Source organism: Belonocnema kinseyi, chromosome 7 (assembly GCF_010883055.1).
Source record: "Belonocnema kinseyi isolate 2016_QV_RU_SX_M_011 chromosome 7, B_treatae_v1, whole genome shotgun sequence".
Lineage (NCBI taxonomy): Eukaryota > Metazoa > Arthropoda > Insecta > Hymenoptera > Cynipidae > Belonocnema > Belonocnema kinseyi.
The window spans coordinates 83,155,824-83,179,202 of NC_046663.1; the positions used below are offsets into that span (position 1 = coordinate 83,155,824).

General features: G+C 25.3%; 1 protein-coding gene across 1 annotated transcript in view; it reads left to right on the forward strand.

Annotated features, from left to right (window-relative positions):
- The first annotated feature begins 132 nt into the window (after positions 1-132).
- The window catches only part of LOC117175885 (CWF19-like protein 2), a 26,578-nt gene continuing 3,331 nt past the window's right edge, over positions 133-23,379 (forward strand). The window contains exons 1-9 of the mRNA XM_033365710.1: positions 133-330; positions 5,770-5,949; positions 12,250-12,660; positions 14,898-15,347; positions 15,454-15,571; positions 18,570-18,712; positions 18,795-18,860; positions 20,800-21,105; positions 23,155-23,310. Of these exons, the coding sequence (XP_033221601.1) occupies positions 328-330; positions 5,770-5,949; positions 12,250-12,660; positions 14,898-15,347; positions 15,454-15,571; positions 18,570-18,712; positions 18,795-18,860; positions 20,800-21,105; positions 23,155-23,310 (1,833 nt within the window). The 5' untranslated portion in view covers positions 133-327. The remainder of the gene's footprint in view (positions 331-5,769; positions 5,950-12,249; positions 12,661-14,897; positions 15,348-15,453; positions 15,572-18,569; positions 18,713-18,794; positions 18,861-20,799; positions 21,106-23,154; positions 23,311-23,379) is intronic.

The following is a 23,379-nucleotide window of genomic DNA, read 5'->3' on the forward strand; positions in this document are numbered from 1 at the left end:
TTCATAGGTCTTAAATTTTTTAAACGGATCCACGTTTACCTTTCGAGTCCGGCCGGTAATATCGCGACATATATAGAGGACGCGATACCCGGGTTGTGACAGATTAGTACAGCTAGCGGTCTCTAGCGGCTAGTAGTAACGTTTTGACGTTAAAATATAACCTCAAAATTGGGCCGTGCATTGCAGTATAAAATGACAAAATGCACGCAAATTGCATTATAATTGTATGTAATAAATCTTGTGAACGACAGAGTATGTCCGTGCAAAGATTGTAATCAAGCGTGTTTCATTAAAAAAGTGTCACAAGTTTTAAAAGGTCTAAGAACCATGGTAGGTAGTTATTGTTTTTCTCCTATGAATACGTTTGTGTTGTTTTATTTATCTTACGAATTATTCGGATTCATTTTTCTGTAACGTTCCTTTTTTTAATAGGAATTACGATCATTCTGTGATTTCAAAATTCTGAAGTTTCAAATCAAATTTAATTTTGGAGTTAATAATTTTTCCTTATAAGAAGAAATTCTGAGCAAACTACTTATATATTTTGATTTTGTGTATGTTGATCAAACAATTTTTAGTTTATAGATATATAGGTTTACAATTAATGTCTTAAAATTGTGAAAACTGTTGATTTGTAAAAAGTCTATATATATTTTTGTACTTAATATTAATTAGCTCGAGTTTCTTGATCAAGCTCAATGTGGCTGAAGTTTTTTTTTCAATGTCGTTTTTCAAATTGGTTTAAATTACAAAAATGTGCTGTTTTTGTAAGTTTTTGAAATTTATGAATAATAAAATTTGTTTACCAAAAATTTTTAATCGCGCAGCAAGGCATTAAGAAACATTTTTTAGAACGTATATATTTTTTAGAGATATATAGTTTTATTGTATACTGAATTTTCTCGGGATGGCGATGCAAAACTTTAAAAAATTACCAAACTCACGACTTCGGCAGATCGAAAATTTTTGTATTACAAGTCCTTACATTTTTGATATTATTGCAATTTATGAATAATAAAACTTCTTTGATAATTTTTAATAACGCCGGTAGACACGAAGAAACATTTTTTAAAGCCCATGTATTTTTTAGGGGTGTATATTTTTATATCTACCTATTAAATTTCCTCGGAAAGATGCACAGAACTTCGACTCAGCATTTTAAAAAATATTAGTTATTAAGGAAGATATGGGGAATTTTTGTTAATCTGCGAAAAAAAATGTTGTAAATTTTTTTAAATTTTTATGCTGATATATTTTTATGCGCTGATTATCGACTGAAAAATGACCACAACTTTCAATGTAAAAAAACCCGGGTTGTTAGTTTTTGCCAGTTTTAACCTTGAATATATTGAATATTAGTTTCGTTTTTTTTTTAATTAATTTTTTTACCGGAAAATGCAACTATTCCAATTCAAAAGTACACCCTTTTAGTTGAAAATTCATCTCTTTGGTTAAAAATTAACTATTCCAGTTAAGGATTGATAATTTCAGTTGAAAATTCATCTTTTTTGTTTAATAACACATATTCTATTATTTTATTTTATGGTTTTAAGTAGATAAAATTGATCAAATGATTTATTTGAAAATTAATTTTTGTTTTTTGCATAAAAATTTAAGTATTATAATTAAATACAGCTTATTTTATTAATAAATTCATATTTTTGGTTGAAAATAAAAACTACTTTTTGGTAAAAAATTAATCTTTTTGGTTGAAAATTCCACTATTTGGATACAAATTATTCTATCTTTTTGAACATCCAAATTGTTACTTAAAAAGTTGAGAATTTGAAGCGTTTTAAATTGAATTTAATACAGTAATCGCATTATTGTAACTAAATATGCACTGTATTTTAAGTTTAAGTAGAGAAATGATTTATTTTATTTTTAGTATTATTTAATTAATCTATCGTGCCAAAATATTTGAGAATTAGAAAAAAACCTGGAATTACCAGGGAATTGTAACTTACGATACAAAATAGGATAACATTTTTATGATACAAAAATACAATGAATCAGAACATTCTTATTGACATTCGGCTTCAATTCATAAATAAAATACTCATGTTTGAATAATGAATATAATTTGACGAAAAGAATCAATTCATTTTATTATTTATCATTATAAAATTATACTTCATTCGTAAAACTCTGAAAGTTTTTGAAATTTTTGTAAAAAATAAAGTACTGAAATTTTTACTGAAGCAAATTATTTTTATCAATGAAACAATTTTGATTTGTTACATTTTAATTTCGAGGCTGCTCTAATGAAAAAAGTTAAATTTTAACTGCTTGGCAAAACTTAAAAATGTTGAAACGTAACAAAAACTGTTTCATTTTTTCAGAGAGAAAAATATATATTAAAAATTAATTCATTGCAATTTTTTGTATTTGGAAGTCTAAAATTACAAGTACATGGGTACATTGAAACCATTTTGGAGTGAAAAATTCATCAATTCGATATGTAACTACGTGAAATTCAAAGAATACGTACCTAATTGTGCGACTTTAAATAGATTAACTGAAAGTCTTTTAATCTCGAGTATTTAAAATAAAACGTTTAATCAACAATTTTAAGTTTATAATCTACAGTATAATGTTAAAAAATTTGGAAATTGCGGAAAAGGGAAAATTTCTCAAGTTGCAACTCTTAAATTTTAGCAGATCTTAAATCGTAACCGTAGCATATAAAAAGTTTCAAATTAAAAGTATACTTAAAACCTGAAAAGTGGAATTTCACTTAAAATCATTGTAACATTTTTCAAGATTTAAATAAATTATTAAAAATTCACAGAAATTGCAATCGCTTATCATTGATTCCGTATCAGGGATCACAGTCTACCCCCTTTTTTAGGAGTCTCCTTTTCTCCCCCTTAAATTTGACGATTAAATGGCTAAAATTCAATCGAGAGACTAAACCCGAAAAATAAATTATTCTTTTGTTGAAAAATAAAAACATGTTATACTCTCAAAAGTTAACTTCTTCAAAATGTAATATTTAAAAAATGCCATTCTCAACCAAAAAAAAATTTAAAAAAACATTCTAAGTAGATTTTCATTGATTGAAGTCTTGAAAAATGTGTCACTAATTCTCTTTAAAGTTCCACAGATTTAAATTTAGAGTTTTGAAAAATGTTGTATTTTTTATTATTCGTGATAACAAGACAAATCAATTTCAATGTTGATCCTTTCTAAAACAGTTATATTTCTCGAATACATTTTCAACCTGATTGATTGCTAACACTGTGTGAATTTCACATTTAATGGGTGTTTTCAGTATAAAGATTAAAAATTGTCTGTACCATTAATTTTGTAAATCTAAATTTCCCAATAATTACTTTTATATAACATTTTTTAGAAAAACTGAATTATTTCAAAATATAGCTAGTAGTCTTGTAAGTTTTGAAAGGATTCGAAAATTTGAAACCTTCGATAAAATGCCCGTACATTTCCTGTACAATTCTCGCAGGCTTTTTGAAAATTCCTGTACACGTGTGATTACACCTTTTCTTCTCAATTCAATGACCTCCTCTAATCTTAAAATGTTTGCATGAATTTTCGTATTTTTAAAACTGTCAAAAAAAGAATTTTTTAAAGAATTTTGAAATTTTTCAATAGATTTGAAGAAAAATTCTAAGTTAATTTCTAACGAAATTTCCAATGATTTCTTAATTTGAAAAATAAATCTTAAGAGAAAATTAAAAAAGATTTTAAAGCATTTAAAAAGATTACCTACAATTTTGAAAATGGATGTAGACAATTTCAAAACAAAGTTTTAGAAAAAATTCGAGTAAATTTAAGAAATACTTAAAAGTTTTACAAAGATGCAAAATTAATTTGAAACTTGAAATTTTGTTTTAAAATCTGAAACAAAATGTAGATTGTTGAAGATTTCGAACAAAAACTTTAGAAGCATCTTGAGAATTTTGATAGGTTTCAAAGGAATAAAAACGTCTTAAAATTTATAGGAAAATTTATAATAATTTTTTGTTTGAGAAATAAATTTCAAGAGGAAATTTAAAAAAAAATGTAAACCATTTCAAAGGATTTCTAAAATAGTTAAAAATGAATGCGGTAGAATTTAAGGCATTTTTTCTGCTGATGCAGGAATTCTTTTACAGTTTTAGGAAACATACTAATAATTTAAAAAGGTATTTACGAGATGTATAAATTTATGAACAATTTTGTTTCATTCTAAGAATAATTCGAATGATTTTAAACGATATTTAGAAGGTTTCGAAGTTTTGAAAATATTCGAGAATATAAATGATTTTTTATTATGAAAAATTAATTTGTAACGAAAATTTAAATAAATTTTAAAATAATTTAAAAAATGTCGGGAAAAATCTGGAATATTTCCAGGCAAATTTTTTATTTTGAAAGAAATTAAAACATTTTGGGAATAATACGAGTGAGTTGAAAATATATTTAAAGATTCTTCTCTTGGTAGAAACTTCATCTGTCTAGTTAAAAGTGCAATTTTTTGCATGAAAATGAATTTTTTCGTTTGAGACTTCATGTATTTTGTTGAAAATTCATCTAATCTGGTTGAATTGAACTATAACTTGTTAAACCTTGATTTTTTCAGTAGAAAATTTAATTAGTTTGTTAAAAACTTGTGTATTTTTGTTTGATAATTTATTTTTCAAACTAATATTTAACTTTGCATTTTTTAAAAATGGTTCTTTTCTAGGTTGAAAATTCATTTTTTTCAAATTAATTAGTTGAAAAAATATATATATATATATTTTTTAATTCAACTTTTTCTTTAAAAATCAACTATTTTGTTGAAAATTCTTAATTTTGAATAGATAAAAATTTTTCCTAAATAGTATTAAAACCTTTTTCAGCTGACATTACATTTTTTGTTAAGAATTTATTTTTTAAATTAAAAATTCAACTACTAGATTAGAAGTTGAACTACTTAAAAAATAAATTTCTCTTTATAAAGATTAATTATTTTAATTGATAATTTATCTCTTTGGCTAAAAATGTAACTTTTTCGTGAAACATTCGTCTTGGTTGGTAACAAATTAATTTTCTTTGTTAAAAAATTAAACTATTTTGTTGAAAAATATTCTTCTTTGGTTGACAATTCAAGAATTTTTAAAGATTCATACAAATATATTAATAAAATGCGCAGCTTTGAAGATTTCAAAAGAAAATTTAGATTTGCTTTAAAAAAATTTAAAGGGTTCAAGGCAGTACCAAAATTGAATAAATATTTAGATATCTTTAAAATATTAAAAATTAATTTAAATCTTGTAAAGGTTTACCAATTTTTTTAACAAAATGTAGATTTTTGAAGGTTTAGGTCAAAAAATCTAGATGTTGATTTTCATTTATGTGGCATTAGCGATTAATTATTAAGATTACGTTTTTGCATTAACTCTGGTATAAACACATGCAATTATAATCGAAATGTCACAATAAAAGATTCCACTTTTTCTGTCGAGGGAAGATTAAGCAGGAAACAAAATCTTCATGTAGAGAAATTTTTCTGAAAAGTATATGAAAATTTGTCATGAAGGCCTTCTGCAAAAAAAATGAATAATTTTAAAGTTTTGAACGTTACACATAAAACGTTCGACTATCTGTTGGCCACGTATGCAAGATTAGTCGTGATTCTAAAGTTTAACCTTCACAGTTTATAAGCATTTGATCTATTCGCAATGATTTTTGACGGAAAACTTCTTTATATAACTGCTTTCCGTCGTTGACCTTACTCTTGACTTCACTTTTGCTAATATTTGAAAAAATTCTATTTTTCAGGAATTAAATCACTCATCTTCAGATAAAGTTAAGATAAAGGCGGATAAGCATTATTCATCCTCGTCAGTTGAAGAAAAGTCAAAATCGAAATCAAAGTCGAAGAAAAAGAAAACGAAGAAGGAGAAACGAGAGAAAAAGTCAAAGAAGAAGAAAAGAAAGCACAGAGAATCGAGTTCTGATGTAAGATTTTTATTTTTTAAATGTATCACATTTTAATTTAGTTTTAGAATGGATTGCCGCAGATTTAATATTCATTATTAATTGTTAATTCTGAAAAATCTTAGAAGTCGGAAATTCAACATTTCTACTTTAGTTTCATTGCAGGGCTCACAGTCTCTATGGGATACATAATACTCATTTTTCTGTTTTTCGAAATAATATTTGAGGTACCTTTGAAAATCCTTTAAGTAATTCAAGATTTCCTACTCACGAAAATATAGTAGACAAATTTAATAAAAGCTGAGAGAATACAAAACAGACACCATATTTTGAAAATTATAATTTTTTATCTATTTTTAATTCTTTCAGCTTTTCATGATTGTTTTTAACTTTATTTTTACCAGTGTAGAGAGTTAAGGTTGTCAGCCTGTTTTTTAGGCAAAGGTAGGAGCGGATCATTTTTAAATACAAGAAAATGACTTCGACAAAAACGTTCTCAAGAACTAAAGATAATTTTTGAAAATGATTGTTTGGAAAGCCTTCTGCATCTTTCTTTTAGTTTCGTAGGACTGGACCATTTTTCTGTAAGGTACGTTTAAATAATACCATACCTAAAAATAGTGCATTGGATCTTATCTGCAGTTTTGACGACAAAAAAAATCTTCCCGTTTTTCTGAACTAACTTAAAATAAATAAATAAAAATACAATCCTTTTCTCAGACATTTTTATCTCTATCTCGCGTTTTTATGCAAAAATTATCATTTTTGTTTTCATATTATTTTTTATGGGTAAAACAAAATATCCTACAAGTCTTCTTTTAGATTTTTTACGAATGTGGAGTCTTTTTGCGTGATATTGAAATTTTCGATTATCCGCATACTACTTTCTATAAATAAAAACAAAATGACGAGTCCTACGGAAAAATCGTTCAAAGAAATTTCGTAATGATGTGGTTTCAAATTTTTGCACAATTCCAATACTTTCTCGATCATAAATGATGAGAATGTAATAAATTATAACAAATTCGTATTACTTTTTCGGATGAATAACTTTTTTCTATCAATTTTTTTTTCGTTCCTTTTGTCGTTTTTCCATCAATTTTTCATTTTTATGATTCAAACCAAAACTACGTGTCCTATTAAAAAATGATGCATAACAAATTTTTACCTCTTTTTCAAGTGAAAAATTTTTAGTAAGTTTTTTTCGTAACTTTTGTCGTTTTTCCAGACATTTTTTTCATTTTTTTTATTTTCAAAATGTTATTTTTCACGAATAAAACAAAAAGTTCGCGTTCCATCAAGAGTGATTATAAAAGAATTTGTAGATATTTTTTGGCATCACAATTTTTGTTCATTCATCTTTTTTGGTATCTTGCATAGTTTGACCACAAAATGGCATTTTTTATTTTTCATTATTTTTGGTACAATCAAAATTGTAATTTTTGCTTTTTCAAGAAAATTCCAAAAGTTGTTATGATCATCTTGTAGGGTTTTCAAAAAGCAAAGGTTTCCTTCTCCTAACATTTTTTTCATATCATATTTTTTTGGATTAAAATTTTTATTTTTGAAATCTTATAAATGCTATAACTCTTATAATTTTCATTTTATAAAAAAAAAGTCATTAGAATAAATTTGTTGGCTTTCTGACTATTACAAATAGCCGTACATAACATTTTTTAATCTAAACAAAAATGGTCCAATAAATTTTGAAACTGCTTTAACTTTCTGAATATTTATCCAAAATGGCTGGTTAAATTGTGGGTATTTTGAGATTAAAATTAACTCTAAAATAATGCAAGATGTATAGAGAAACAGAACTGGAAATATTAAAGATTTGATCAAGTAATTACAAGTTAATTATAGGAGTATATTAACACATAATTATCTCGGGCAAAATAGCATCCTAAAATCTGTCATATTTCTATATAATAGACATCCTCAAAATTGTTTACAAAATAAATGAATTTTAAAAAAACAACAATAAAGCCCTGTTTGGGCCACCACTATATATATATAAATCGGTCAAAATTTTAAGTTTTGGTCGCTTCAAGTTTCAAATTATCAAAATGTTCAGGCCCGATTTGAAGTCGTACCATTTTGAACAATTTAAATTTGAAATCGACTTTTGATGTAATATTTAAATTTCTGTAATCATTATGGGGCCATTAAAAAATATGCTGTCAAGATATACAGGGTGGACACGCTGGGGCTTACATACATGGCAAGTTGAATGCTAACCGAATTGCACAATAGCAGGAGAGTAGCCATTTTACAGGGGTATTTTCATATTTCGCGCCTTTAAAGTTGCATTTGGATCGGCCATTCGGCCAAGTCCGTGCATCTTCGGATTAAGTTTTTGAGAGTTTCCATGGTTGCGTTCAAAACCTCAAGCGGTTATGTTCAGATTCACCTGTTTGCCCTAGTCGCTGTCAGTAAATATAGGCAATGTCAATTTAAAGTTTACGCATGGAATATTTCATTCACTTTATTTAAAACATATCCTGTCTATTCATAACATACCTTTTTTATGCAGTAAAAATAAGCGTTAAACACCATTCACTCTTCGCCCACTGGAAGCGCAGAATATTATTACTATTTTATACTATTTGTGACTGAGCAGCTATTCTATATTGGTATTATCAAAGAAAAAAAATTACCTTTACTTCTCATTTCACATGTCTCACTTCATTATTAATTAAACACTTTTATTATTTGTAATTACTATATAACATAACCTATATTGTTTTGACTCTTGTATCCGTTTGAAGTTTCGAACGCAACCATGGAAACTATCATAAAGTTGATCCGAAGATGCACGGACTTGACGGAATGGCCAATCCGAATGAAACTTTAAAGGCGCGAAATATGACAATACCCCTGTATAATGGCTTCTGCCCTGCTGTTATGCAATTCGGGTAGCATTCAACTCGCCATGTATGTAAGCCCCAGCGTGTCCACCCTGTATATTTTTATATAAATTTGCATAAAATATATGCTATGATTGATAATCCATATCATAATTTTTTTCCGCAAAAAAATATGAAAGGTGGTAAAGTTATGCGCCCAATAGCGCCAGAGTGAAGTGATTTTTATAAATATTTCTAAATGAGGAATTTTTATTTTTTAAATTTATTTCTAAAAGAGAAAATTTAACTATTAAATGAGGCGATATGTATTTATCTATCAATAAAAACTGAAAATTTTGTGCACCATCCGTTTATCATCACATTTATTTATAACATTTTCAAAAAACCCTTTTTTGTGATAAAATTTGTTCTTGAATGTTTAAAAACATTATTGATCAAAGAGATTTAAATTGTGAATTTTATTTAATATTGGTAAATAATTATGTCAGTAACATTTTGCTACCACACTATAATTTGTAAATATTTTCAAACTTTCAAAGAGACATAATTAGATATTGCAGTTAATTAGAGAATTTACGAAGAGTGAGCCGGTACCGGTAACAATTGAAAAGAACCTCAAAAATAAACTTGCAATTTTACTTTGAAGATTTCAAAATATGTAGAAAAAGATTCAGGAAGATTTTAGGACATTTTTTCAGGACTTAAATATCCTTCAGGAAAGCTTTGAATTATTTCAAAAGATATTTCGAAGTTTTGAAAAGATTTTTAAATAATGTAAAATGTACAAAGATTTCAATCCAAACATTTAACAAAATTGAGATTTTTGAAGATTTTTAAATTAAACTTCAAACAAAGCTGCTTAAGAAATTTAAAAGATTCTATGGTTAATAGTCCATATAATATTTTTTTCCTCAAAGAATTTGAAAGATGACAAAGTTATGCGCCCCATAACGCCAGAGTGAAGTGCTTTTTATAAATATTTCCAAATGAGGAATTTTTAATCTAAAAATGTATTTCTAGAAGAGAAAATTTAAATATTAAATGAGGTTATATGTATTTATCCATCAATAAAAATTTTTTCTACTATCAATTTATCATCACATTTATTTATAACATTTACAAAAAATATTTTTGTTGTGATAAACTATAATTTTTAAAGGTTTTCAAAATTTCAAAAAGACTTAATTAGATATTTTAGATAATTAGAGAATTTACCAAGAGTGAGCCGGTACCGGTATCAATATTCCAAAGAACCTCAAAAATAAACTTGCCGTTTTAGGCTTTGAAGATTTCAAAATATGTAGAAAAAGAATCAGGAACATTTTAGGACATTTATTTCAGAATTTAAATATTCTTCAGACAAACTTTGAATTATTTCAAAAGATATTTCGAAGTTTTAGAGGTTTTGAAAAGATTGATAAACAATTTAAAATGGACAAAGATTTCAAACAATACATTTTTAAAAACCCTAGATTTTTTAAGATTTTTAAATTAAACTTCAAAGCTGTTTTATAAATTGGAAAGGTTTCATGTTAATACGTTTTTTTAAGAATCCAGAGAAAAATTAAATTGATTTTTTATTATGAAAAATTAATTTAAAGAAAATATTCCAAAACATTTAATATAATTTCCTCCAATTTCTGAAAAGTTTGTAGAAGATTTTGAGGAAAAAGTTATTTATTTTTAAAAATTACAAATTTTAAAAATAAAATGTAGATTTTTAAAGATTTCGGACAAAAAAAATAGAATCTTTTTAAGAATTTTGAATGATTTCAAGAGACCAAAATTTTTTTAATGAAAATTTCAAAAGAAATTTGTAATGGTTTTTTATTTTACAAATTTTATTTAAAGAGAATATTAAAAAAATATCAAAATATTCCAAAAGAATTTCAAAATTATCAAAAAAGAATCTGGAAGAGTTAAAATAAATTTTTTTATTATGCAGTAATTTCTAAATTTTGAGGCAAAATTTGAATAATTTTAATATGTTTTTTATTTTAAAAAATTTTGAAACATGAAAAGAGATTTCCAAAGTTGTCCAAAATGACTGTTTACGATTTTTTCAAGTATTTTTTTCGAATATTTTAATTATGACCGAGGCTTTTAAAGTATTTTTTTCCTATTTTATATTCATTCAGCATCACTCGTGATTTTTTTTCAGCCTTGAATATCGTTAACCCTGTTCGAGTCACTTCAAAAAATTAGTTAGGAATTTTATAAGTTTTGAAAAGATTCATTTATAGTATTTTAAAACTTTCAAAGATTTACGAAAGCGCCCTGAGTATCTTTTAAACTAACTCAAATTTTTCCTCGAAATTTTGTGAGATCCTGTAAAGTAAATAAATAAATTAGAAACTTTCTACATCATTTTTCGATACATCTGAAAACTTCAAAAATCTTTTAAAATTTTGTCGAGAATGCTAGGAACGTTATATGTATATAATCTTAAAGCAAATAAACAAAGAAACCTAACACATAAGTAGTTGTTCGATTTTTTTTATTCGAAATTATTTTTTTCCATTAAATTATCATTTATATATTTTTTTCTTTGTCGACTGAAAAATCCTTTTTGGTTGGAAATTCGTCTTTTTGATTTGACAATTCATCTCTCTTTTTAGAATTTTTATATTTTTTAAATTAAATTTCCAACTGTTGGGTTAAAAATTAACATATTTTTTCGTTGTTTAATATCATCTATTATATTTTTGGCTTGAAAATTAAACTTTTTATTTAAATACTAAACTACTTAGTTACAAATTCATCTTTTTGATTGAGGATTCAACTATTTTGTTGAATTTTTTATCTATTTAACCATTTTTTTAATTCTAATTTTTTAGACTGAAATATCATTTTTGCTAAACATTCGTATTTTGGGATTCAAAAAATTAAATGTTTTGTAGAAATATCGTCTCTTCTGGAAAATATTTAATCTTTTTTGTTTAAAAATACAACTGGTTGAAAACTCATCGTTTATGTTTGAGAATTCAACTACTTTATTGAAATTTTGTCCGTTTCGGATGAATTTAACTGTTTTTGATTTGAAATAAAAATCTTTTTGGATTGAAATATCTATTATTTCATTTTTGGTTGAGAATTTATATTTTTTGTTTGAGAATTTAACAATTAGGTTGATCTGGGATTTTGAAAAATCTTTTTTAATTTTCTTAAGAGTCTTATGAAAATTATATTCATGTTAGCTTAGAAAAATAAACTGAAAAATTGAATAGTTATTAGTAATTTATATTTTGAATTGAAAATTATTTTTCCTTTAAATCAAAAAATTCCACTTGCTCGACAGCTGATGCTATTTTTATTAAAAATTTAAACAATTAAGACTATTGATTAAAAATAGGGTTACTGTAGGGACCCAATTTTGAAAATAGGGAACTTTAGGGACCACAGCTGAACGGTATGTGAAGCCTATTTTTTTTAATACTCTTTTTTCAATCAACAGACTTCGAGTGATAGCGACGATAATCAGTGGGTCGAAAAAGTAATCCAGCAACCTTCCAGTAATTCACAACCATCAAAAGCTTCGTTCCAAAAACCTCTCGAAAGAGAGGAGTGGATGACTCTTCCCAGCATATTCCCAATGATTTCAGATGAAAGGAAGAAGGGAAAAGATTCAAAATCGAAGAGGAGCGAGGAAGAAAAATATATCTTGGATAATCTTGGCCAGACCGAAAGAGAATTAAATCCCCATTGGAAAAATGGAGGAACTGGTTTGCCTGAAAACCAAGAAGTAAGTAAACCTGCCACTCAATCGATGGACGTTAACTGGTTGAAAAAAAAGCTCCAAAGAATGAAGGAAAAGTCCGAAGAAGAAGGAATTCCTCTCGAGCAAGTTGCCGCCGAAACATTCGGGGTAAATATATGAATTTTCACGTGCAATTTCCGCTCTTAAGTTTTTCCCGGAAAACAGTGAATTTATTTATTGACTGGGAATTTTTCAAATTTTTAGAAGAAAGATTGACTCAATCACTTGAAATATCGCAAATTGCCTATCACATAATAGTATAATGCAATTTAAAGTTATCTTTCTGTCTTTCCTCTTTTTTCATCAATTATTTACTCTAAAATAAGTTCGATTTTAACTTTTTTTAATGTTAGTTTCAATTGCTAACTTTTTAAATTATGATATAATTTAGTTCACAATTTGAAAATCTTTGTCTTTAAAAAAATTTCAAATTTTAGTTCTTCATTTTTAAGCGTACCAGAGCATACATTTGTAATTTAAAGAATTACAAATTCAGTTTCGAACACTTAAACAATAATAAATTAAAATCATTCAAAATTGACATTTAAACATTTTTTTATTTATTTAAAATTGAACTGTACTGAATCCGCCGAACTGTTCTGAGTACGCTCAAAAATAAAGTATTTACTAATTTTAACGTTAAAAATTGATTTATTTCAATTAGAAAGTTAAATAAGTTGAAACGTCCGAATAAAACTCTTAAAACTTAATAGATTCACAATTAAACATTTCCATTAAATTGTGAATTCTATTCAAATATTGTTGCAGTCTAAAATATTTCATTTTTAGTTCACTTAATTTGAAATTGATTAATTTAGGAAAAGAACAATTATATCAATTTCATATTCAAAACTAAACAATTTGAAACTGAATTGTTGGAAATAGAAAGCTTTAAATTCGTTTACAGTTTCAAAGAGCTAAATTCAAAGTTTGAACGTTACAATTTTTATTATTCTATTTAAAAAAGTTTTATTTTGTAATTGAAATTATTAACTTTTGATGTATAAATAACAATTGTACACCTATTAATTTAGAAAAAGTTCTATTTAGTTGAACTAAAAATTCAGAAGCTTTTTAAGAATTCTGAAAGGTTTCCGAAGAATAAAGTAATTTTCTTAAGATTCCTAAGAAAATTGAAAAAAGTAAGAAATAATCTGGTTATCTGGAAGATTTCAAGGTAATTTTTTTAATTTTTCAGCATTTGAACAAAAAAATTTTGAAAAATTCGAATCGTTAAAAAAAATTTAAGTTTTGAAAATTTTTCGAAAATATTTAAATTTTGAAATGATTTAATAAAATGCAAAACGAAATATAGATTTTTGCAAGTTTTGAAATTAAATGTTGAAGTTTTTTAAGATATCTGAAAAGTTTCAAAAGAATAAAAAAAGTTTTTGAAAACGTTTTTGAAAAACTAATTTCAAGGGAATATTTCAAAAGATTTTCAAAATTTACAAAAATAATTCGCAAATATGTCGAAAAAGAATATGGAAATTTTTAAAATATTTTTGTCAATATTTAAATATTTTTTAGGAAAACTTTGAATTATTTCAAAAGATATTTCGAAGTGCTGAAAAGATTTCTAAATCTTTTAAATTTTGAAGATTTCCAAATATTTTTAACAAAATGTAGAATTATGAAGATTTTTAAGTAAAATGTTGAAGTTTTTTAAAATATTTTGAAAGGTTTTAAGATGATAAAAAAATTCTTGATATTCCTGGGAAAATGTTGTTTGTTTGTTCTTTTGACAAACTAATTTTAAGTGAATATTTACGAGTATTTTGAAACATATTTTGAATGTATAAATAACAATTGATAAATAAATATCTAAATATTATATTATAATAAATATTATAATAAATAAATAATTGATTTGAAAGTGTTTAAAATAAAAATAATTTAACTTCTCATTTAAAAAATTGTAATCGTTCATTTTTAATGTTACTAACTGAAATTAATTAAATTTTGATATTTAGATACACATTTATTGATTCATTATTCAATTTAGAGCTCTGAAAATTTTGGTGTGAATTTCTAATTTTCGAACTGAATAAATATTTGAACTGTACAATTGATAAAAGTTGAAAAAATTATTTTCCAGTTTAACTGCATTTATTTACAAATTGCTTAATTATAAAGTATTAACAGCTTTCATTTTATGCGTGTACATTTTTTAGCGTTTGAATAAACAAAATTTGAACTTCAATTTCAAAACTTTAAAGTTCAAGAGTTTCACTTTGAACTCTTTAATTTGCAGTTCAGTTGTTATGGCTTGAAACGAAATTTGTTTTCCTTTGTTTAAGACGGCCAACCTATACTATAATTATTTCAATGTTTATTTATGTTAGTCTCTAGATACTATATTATCGATGATAAACAAAGCAGAAAAGAATAGCAGCTTTCACAGTTCTAAGAGTCACCACGATCGAAGAAACTATGATAATTGGTCCAAATCGCGAGATTACAATTCCAGGAGAGAAAAGCTTCGCGATTGGGAAATGGAAAGAAAGGATAGACCAGCTTTCAAAAGACCAAGAGACGATAATTATCCTTCTTCGTCTTCTTCCCGGCGAGATTCAAATACTCGGAAAAATTGGCAGAAGCCTGAAGTGAGGGAAAAACTTAATGAAAAATCAGAATCTATCCAAGAAATCCCACCTTCTCGCGAAGTAAGAGATTCCGTGAGAGAAACTGCCATGGAAACGAAGAAATACGAGGAGGATTATGACATTCCGACTGAAGAGGAATTGAACAAACTAGGTGCCAAAATTGTCAAGGCCGAAATTATGGGCAATGACGTAAGTAATATATTTGGTTACAATAACACTTTTCAATCATGTTTTGTTTTTTTATTAATCAAATGTGTTCGTTTTAAATGAAAATTCAAAGAGTTTTTTCTTTCAGGAACTGGCTGCTGAACTGAAACTAAAACTGCAAAAAGCGAGAGACATTCGCAAATTGGAATCGACTAAAGTAAACTCGCAAGAAGACAAAGTAATACTTACCCAAACAGACGCTAAAGGTAGCTTCGAATTTTTATATTTATGTGCTACAGAAATTTTAGATGGGTACGCTTCCAGAGTGCCTACCCAAACTGGAAAACCTGAAAATGTCGGGGAATTTTTTTTTAAATCAGAAAATTTTTTCAAGAGCGTGCTTAATTTTTTTTAATTGCAATATAATATTATATGCCAGTTAAACATTCCATAATTTTAGTAAAAATTCATCTCTTTGGTTAAACTTTTTTTAAACTAAAAATGTAACTATCGTTTTTCAGTTCAAATTAAACTATTTCATTTAAAATTTTTAATTGGAAATTCAACTTTTTCGTTGAAAATTCGTGTATTCCTTTAAAAAATTGTATTTTTTGGTAGAGAATTAATCTTCTGGTTAAAAAATGCATCTTTTGTGCTGAAAATAAAACTACGTGATTGAAAATAAATATTTATTTGATTTGTGGCATGAAAAATAGAACATTTATTTTCTAAAAACAGCAATATAAATTTCGTGGAAAATAAATAATAATTGAGCGAAATATCACGTAAAATTGCGTGGGGGGGGGGGGAGTTATGAAAATTGGTAATATTTGGGAATTTCGTAAACACGTAAATAACCTTGAATTTGGTTTTTGTTTTACATTGGACGTTTTCGGATTATAAAATTTCCTAGTTCAAAAAATTCTGGGGATTTTCAGATTACTGGAGAAATCAACAGCGCTAAATATTATTTTGCAATTTTTTTTAATTTGTAGCGAGATTACGATAACGTTAGTGTCAGTATCAATTTTGATATCCCTCCTCTCGATTATTCCGTGAAATTGGGCTAAATTAATATTTACTTTCCACAGCATTTTTTAAAAGATTTTACGAAATTAACTTTTTATTCTTTGTCTCATATATTTGGAGGGCCTGGTTGAAAACTAAAGTCTTTTTTTTTTAAATCTTCATTTTAGCTTAAAGTTCATTAATGGTAGTTAAGGATTAATCATTTTAGTTGCAAATTTAGCACTTCGTTTAAAAATGTAATTTTTTTAGAAATTATTATCCTCGGTTGAAATTAATCCTCTCGGTTGCAAAATTTATCTTTTTGGTTGAAATTTCAATTTTTCTAATCATTCACCATATTAGTTGAAAATTCATCACTTTGTTTGGAATTGTAACTTTTTTTCTTAAACTAGTTTCTTTTCTGATTAAAAATTTTGTTAACTAAAAATTTTAATACTCTAATTGAATATTCCAAAATTTTAGGTAAAAATTCGTCTCTTTAGTCAAACATCAATTATATTTCTTTTGAAAATTGGTATTTTTGTCGTTGAAATTAATCTTTTATAGTTTAAAATTCATCTTTTTGATTGAAAATACAATTATTCTAAAAGATTAATTATTTTAGTTGAAATTTAATCTTTTTGGTTTAAAAAACAACTATTTCGCAATAGAAAAGTCATCATTTAAGTTGAAAATTTATCATTTTGTATTTTGAAGATGTAACTATTTTTTTGAAAACCAGTTTTTTTTTTGAAATTTTTGTTTTTTCAACTAAAAATGTCACTTTGAACTTCAATTTTACGACTATAAATTGAACTATTCAGTTTTTAGTTGGATAAATATTTTATTTTATTGAAAATTATTATTTTTTTAGTAGGAATTATTCTGTCGGTTGTAAAAAGTATCTGTTTGGTTGAAGATTCATAATTTAAGTTAAGAATTTATCCATTTTTTTGAAATTGTAACTAATTTTTTTAATCAGTTACTTTTTTGGCTGAAAAGTGTCAACTAAAAATATGACTACTATTCCAATTGAATATTCTATCATTTTAGTTAAAAATGTCATCTCTTTGATTAAACATCAATTATTTTTCTTTTGAAAATCCATTTTTTTGGTATAAATTAATCTTCTTAGTTGAAAATTCATCTTTTTGATTGAAAATTCAATTATTCTAAAAGATTCATCTTTTTAGTTGAAATTTGACCTTTTTGGTTTAAAATTCAATTATTTCAGTAGAAGATTCATAATTTTAGTTGAAAATTCATCACTTTATCTGCAAATGTAATTATTTTTTTGAAAATTAGTTCTTTTTGTGGTTAAAAATGTTTTTTTGCTAAACTCAAAATGTTACTTTAAACATTAATTTTCAAAATAAAAATTTAACTATTTAATTTTTGATTGAATAAATATTTTTTTAACTCGTTTTTGTAGAAATTAATATTCATGGTTGAAATCCATCTTTATTGTTGAAAGTTCAATTATTCTAAGTTAAGATTGATCATTTTAGTTGTAAATTCATCTTTTTAGTTGAAAAAAATTACTTGGTTAAAAGTGAAACTCTTTTGTTAAATATTCATCGTTTTTGTTAAAAGTCATTTATTTTAGTTGAAGATTCATCTTTTTCGTTTTAAATGTATCATTTCGATTGCATTTTTTCTAAGGAAAATCAATTTTTTAACCGAAAAGTTAAATATATTCCATTTTTGTTGGAAAATTGAACCATTTGCTTTAAAATTCATCGATCTTGTTAAAACTGCAATATTTTTACTTGAAAAGCTAGGACTTTCATGAGGTTAATGTTGAATTTAATATAGAGTCCACAAATTTGACCTAAATACACACGAAATTTCAAGTATAAGAAGATAAAATAAATATGTGTTTGAATTATTATTCAAATACATGCACTTAAAACACAAATTCAAGAAATTATTAATTGTTTTTTTTGTAGTATTTTTTTATTATTTAATTAATCAATTTAGCTGATATATTTAAGAATATCTTGTAATATAATTTTGTCCAAAGCTTTCTAAATTAAAAGATTAATTGAATCCCTAGAAACTGAGAAAAAAATATTTATAATAAACTCGCGAGCTGTATACCTATTTTAAGTTGATTGTTTTAAAAACGCGAAATACTTCAATCTTTTCATACTATGATAAATTAGATCTCGAAAAATGGTGAAATTCTTAGACATTTTTTCCAGCAATTCAGATTCAAATTTTGATTTTAAAATAAAAAATGTATTTTAAATTCAGGTGTAACGAGACCCTTGGAGCCAAGAGCAGAATCTTCTGGTTCAAGTAAAGATCGAAGGAAGAAGAAAATGATGCCAACCCACTCTGGCGGAGAAAGAGTTCGATACTTTGCAGATGACGATAAGTATTCGTTGAGCGAAATGGTAAGCTTCCTAAAAATATAAGTCATAAATAATATTAAATGAAATTAATAAAAATACATTAATAATGAACTAATTTTTTCAGTTCCAACACGAGAAAGGAAAATCGTCGAAGGAGGATGACGAAATGTTTGTTAAACTGGCATCAAAGGTAAGTTTCTTTTTTTACGTAAAATTTTGTAGGTACAGTAACAGTGTAACGACTTGACCGGGAAACGATCGGGAATTTTACTGACCTGGAAGAAATCGGGAAACGGCCGGGAATTTAATTTTTAAAAAACCGGGAATTTACTTCTGATCGTAGCAAAATTCAAGTTTTCATTATTTAAATAATTTTGATCAAGTTAGAAAAATGACTTCTGCCTTATCTATAGTTGCAGGGCTTATGAGAGGAAATATTTATCGTTTTTTATTATAGGAGGAGTTTCGGGAAAGAAATATAGTTTGACTTGTAACAGGGAATTTTTGACATGAAACTGGAATTTTTTAAAGAATTTAAACTGAGATTTAGATGAGATTTAATTGACAAACCATCTATTTGAAAAAATGTAACAACTTCGTTGAAAATCGATTTTACAACTAAAAAATTAAACTATTGCAAATAGAAAAATTAACTAATTTTCTAAAAGTCCATTTTTTTTGTTGGTTAAGAATTAGATTTTAACGGAAAATTATACTTTTTTATTTTGGTTGAAATGTTACCTGTTTTGATCAAAATTAAACTATTTGCCAAAAAAATGTTACAAAAAACTTTTTTTATAATAGTACAAATTTAGGACCAAACAAACGTTTTTAAGTGCTTGTTATTTGATTTCATAAATTTTCAACTCGATATTGCGTGTCATAAAATTTTTGGGAAAATTCGTCTTTTTTTGTAAGGAATTTAATCTTATTGGATGAAAATTCATTTTTTGGCCGGTATAAAATTTATCAATTTGGTTCAAAGTTAATTTTTTCAACTGAAAATGTAAAAACTCCACTTTGAGTTGAAAATTTACCTTTTCTAAGTCAAAATTTAACAATTTTGATGCATATTGGTCTTTTTTAATTTAAAATTAATTTATTACGTTAAAAATCACGGATTTTGTTTTTAATAAAAAAACTAATTTTTTATAGAAAATCGACTTTTTGTAGATTATGATTCATCCTTTTTATTAAAAATTCATTTCTTTAGTTTAAAAGTGAGCTATTTATTTGAAAACTTTTTTCCTTGTTTGAAAAGGAATTGTTTTATCTGAAATTCAACTATTTGATTGAAAATTGGTTTTTTTTTTTTTTGTTGGAAATAATTTTTTCTTAAACTGAAAATGAAAATACTGTTGCAGTTGAATATTCCATAATTTTAGTACTATAATTAAAATTCCATGATATTATTTTATATTCAGTTTCTTTATTGAATATTCATTTTTTAAATGTAAATTTGGTTATTCAATTTTTTGATTTAAAAATGTTTTTTTTTTAGTTGAAAATTCGTCTTTTTTGGCTGAACATTGATTTTCTTAAATTTAAACTTAATTATTTTAGTTTTAGATGACAATTAATCTTTTTTAGTAAAAATAATTTTTTTCTTTTGGAAGTTCAACTATTTCAGTTGAAGAGTAATTGTTTTAGTTGAAAACTAATTTTTTTAAGATTCGACTGTTGCAGTTGATGATTCATCTTTTTAGTTAAAAATTAATCCATTAAGATGAAAATTCATTTGTTTTACTAAAAATGTAATTATTCCATTTTCTATTGAAAATTGATTTTTTTCTTAGTTCAAAATTCAATTATTTGGTTTGGTTTTTGTTGGAGAAAATTAACCTCATTGTTTAAAATTGTATCTTTTTGGCTAAAAATTCAATTATTTTAGTTAAATATTCATTATTTGAGTTCAACATTCAACTGTTTCTTTTTTAATTCCACTATTTCAGATGAAGATTTATAATTTTATTTGGAAATTAATTTATTTTGCAATTTTTTGTTCTATTGTGTGAAAGGATGATTAGAAAGAACGTTGATATTTAAAATAACTATTTACGTTTTGCGACAAATATAATATATAATGTGGTTAAAGTTTGAATTTCAAAAACCTTTTTTTCTTATTTCAGAATCAAGATATGGACGAACTCTTTGAACAGAGCATTACCTACAAAGGTGCAGATGCTAAACAAGATGCCCGAGATCGTGCACAAGCGATTAAAGAGCATCAAAGAAAAACAAAAAGCCTGGATAATTGTTTGTGGTGTTTCGATTCGCAGAGAATGCTCAAGCACATGATTATTGCTGTTGGATCAAACGTATATTTGAGTCTTCCGTCATATTCCTCTTTGACAGTTGGGCATTGTATTATTTCTCCACTGCATCACGTTCTCTGCCAAACGCAATTAGACGAAGACGTTTTCGCAGAAGTTAAGGTAAAAATATTTTTTTAATATTAAGAAAATTTCAATATTATTTTTAAGGACATATCAATCTTCAAATTAAACAGCTTTTAACGGATTGACACTCAAATATTTGAAGCAAGTTACCACCAACTTTTAATTTTTGGTCAATTAACAATTCAGTAGGCATGTTTTATATTTTTAAATTAATTTTCAGTGATCATAGCGATTCAGTAGTTCAATTTTAGGTAAAATATGAGATTTTTTAAGAGAAAAAGGGATTTTATTTATTGTTAAGAACTTTTTATATTATATGAGTATCTCATAAGTTGAATTTTCAACCTAGAACGATAAATTTTAAACATAATAGTCGAGTTTAAGAAAAAAAAAGATTAAACGTCAGCCAAAACTGTTGAATTTTCCACAAAATAATTCAATTTTCAGAAATATATTAAATTGCCAACAAAATAATTTAATTTTTAATAAAAATGTTAAATCTTTTGAAAAATGAAGTTTGTTAAAAAGAAGTTTAACTTGCAAACAAGTAGTTGAATTTTCAATTTAAAAATATTAATTCTCAACAAAAAATATAATAGCGATCATTTGACGTATTAAAGATTTTAATTTAAAGTAAAAAAAAGTCGAATTCTCAACAAAAAATGTGATAGTTGATATTTCAATCAAAAGGGATTTCAATTTAAAATCAAAACTAGTTTACTTAAAAAAAAAACGAATTTTTAACGAGATAGTTGAAATCTTAACCAAAATCGATTAATTTTGAAACAGTTGTATTTTTAAACTAAAAATATAAAATTTCTACTAAAAGATGATTTATCAAATCGTTAAAAATAATTTTCAACAAAGGAGTTGAATTTTTAATTTAAGTTCAATTTTAAGTTAAAAACAATCAATTTTCAACCAAAAATTGAATAGTTATATTTGCAGTTGAAACAATTTATTTTTAACAAAAAAACGGATTTAAATTAAAAAAGTTAAAATTGTTACCAAAGAGATAGATCTTTAACTGATAAAATGAAAATGAAAAATATAAAAGTTAATTTTTCAGTTAAATAATGAATGTTCAGACAAAAAATACTTTTTTAACCTAATAAATAAATCTTCAATAAAGCAGTAGATTCTTTAGTCATAAAACAAGATGAATTCTGAATCCAAAATATAGTAGTAGACTTTTCAATTATAAAAAATGAATTTCAAAGAAAAATTGTTAGATTTTTTTATTGTGTAAATAAAATAAAAACTAGAAAAGGGGGAAGTTTCTTGAAAACAGGGAAAAAGAGGATTTTTTAAAAAAGATAGAAAAGAGGGGAATATGGGAAGAGTATTTATCAGTAGATAGATTTTGATTCCTTCTTTTCTCTCTTTTTTTGTAGTGCATTTTTTTCACTACAAAATCCTGAGTTTAAAATATTTTCCGAAGTAAGCTAGAATGAAATAATTTATAAAAGCACAAAAATGACGATATTTTAAAAAACTCCTACTTCTTGGAGATGTTTTTCTAATGTATTTTTATTGGTTGAAAATTCCGATGTTTAAAACACTTTTTAATGCTAGCTAACAAAATATTATAGTGTAAAAAGCATAAATTTACAACAATTATTATGCAGCAAAATAACAAAATTATGAAAATTAGAATTTTTTAAATATGTGGTTTGTTAACTTGCTCTCTAACTTAATATACTTTTCTAGGGTCCTGATACATTACTTTTTTTAAACATTTTTTTCGATTTCCAAAATTTTGTTTCTACAATTTACAGTCTACATTAATATGCATCGTTTATGTTTTTTTTTCCTTTTTTTCTGGAGAAAGGGAATTTTTGAAATATTTCAGTTTCAAGAAGTCAACTTTTAAGTGTAAGGTGCTCTCTATTTTTAGAACAACTAAAGATTTAATTTATGTTTGTGGTTTAGTTTCTCGATTTAATCCTTAGCCTATTATACGCTACCAATATCTTGTTTTCTAAAGAATTAAAAAAATTGTATAATTTAAGAGGGTACACATTCTGGATTCTGAAAATATATTTTCTATTTTTTAATTAATTTGCTAATATTTTTATATTACAGCTCTTTAAGAAAACGCTGACAAAAATGTTTGCGGCACAGGAAAAAATTCCAATATTTTTTGAGGTTGCGACACACTTTAGTAGTTATCCTCATATGCAATTAATTTGCATACCACTATCTTTGGACGAAGGAACGTTGGCACCAATGTATTTTAAGGTAACTAGATTCTTCAATATTATTTTCAGATTTACTAGATTTTATAATGAATCTTTCTTGAGTTATATT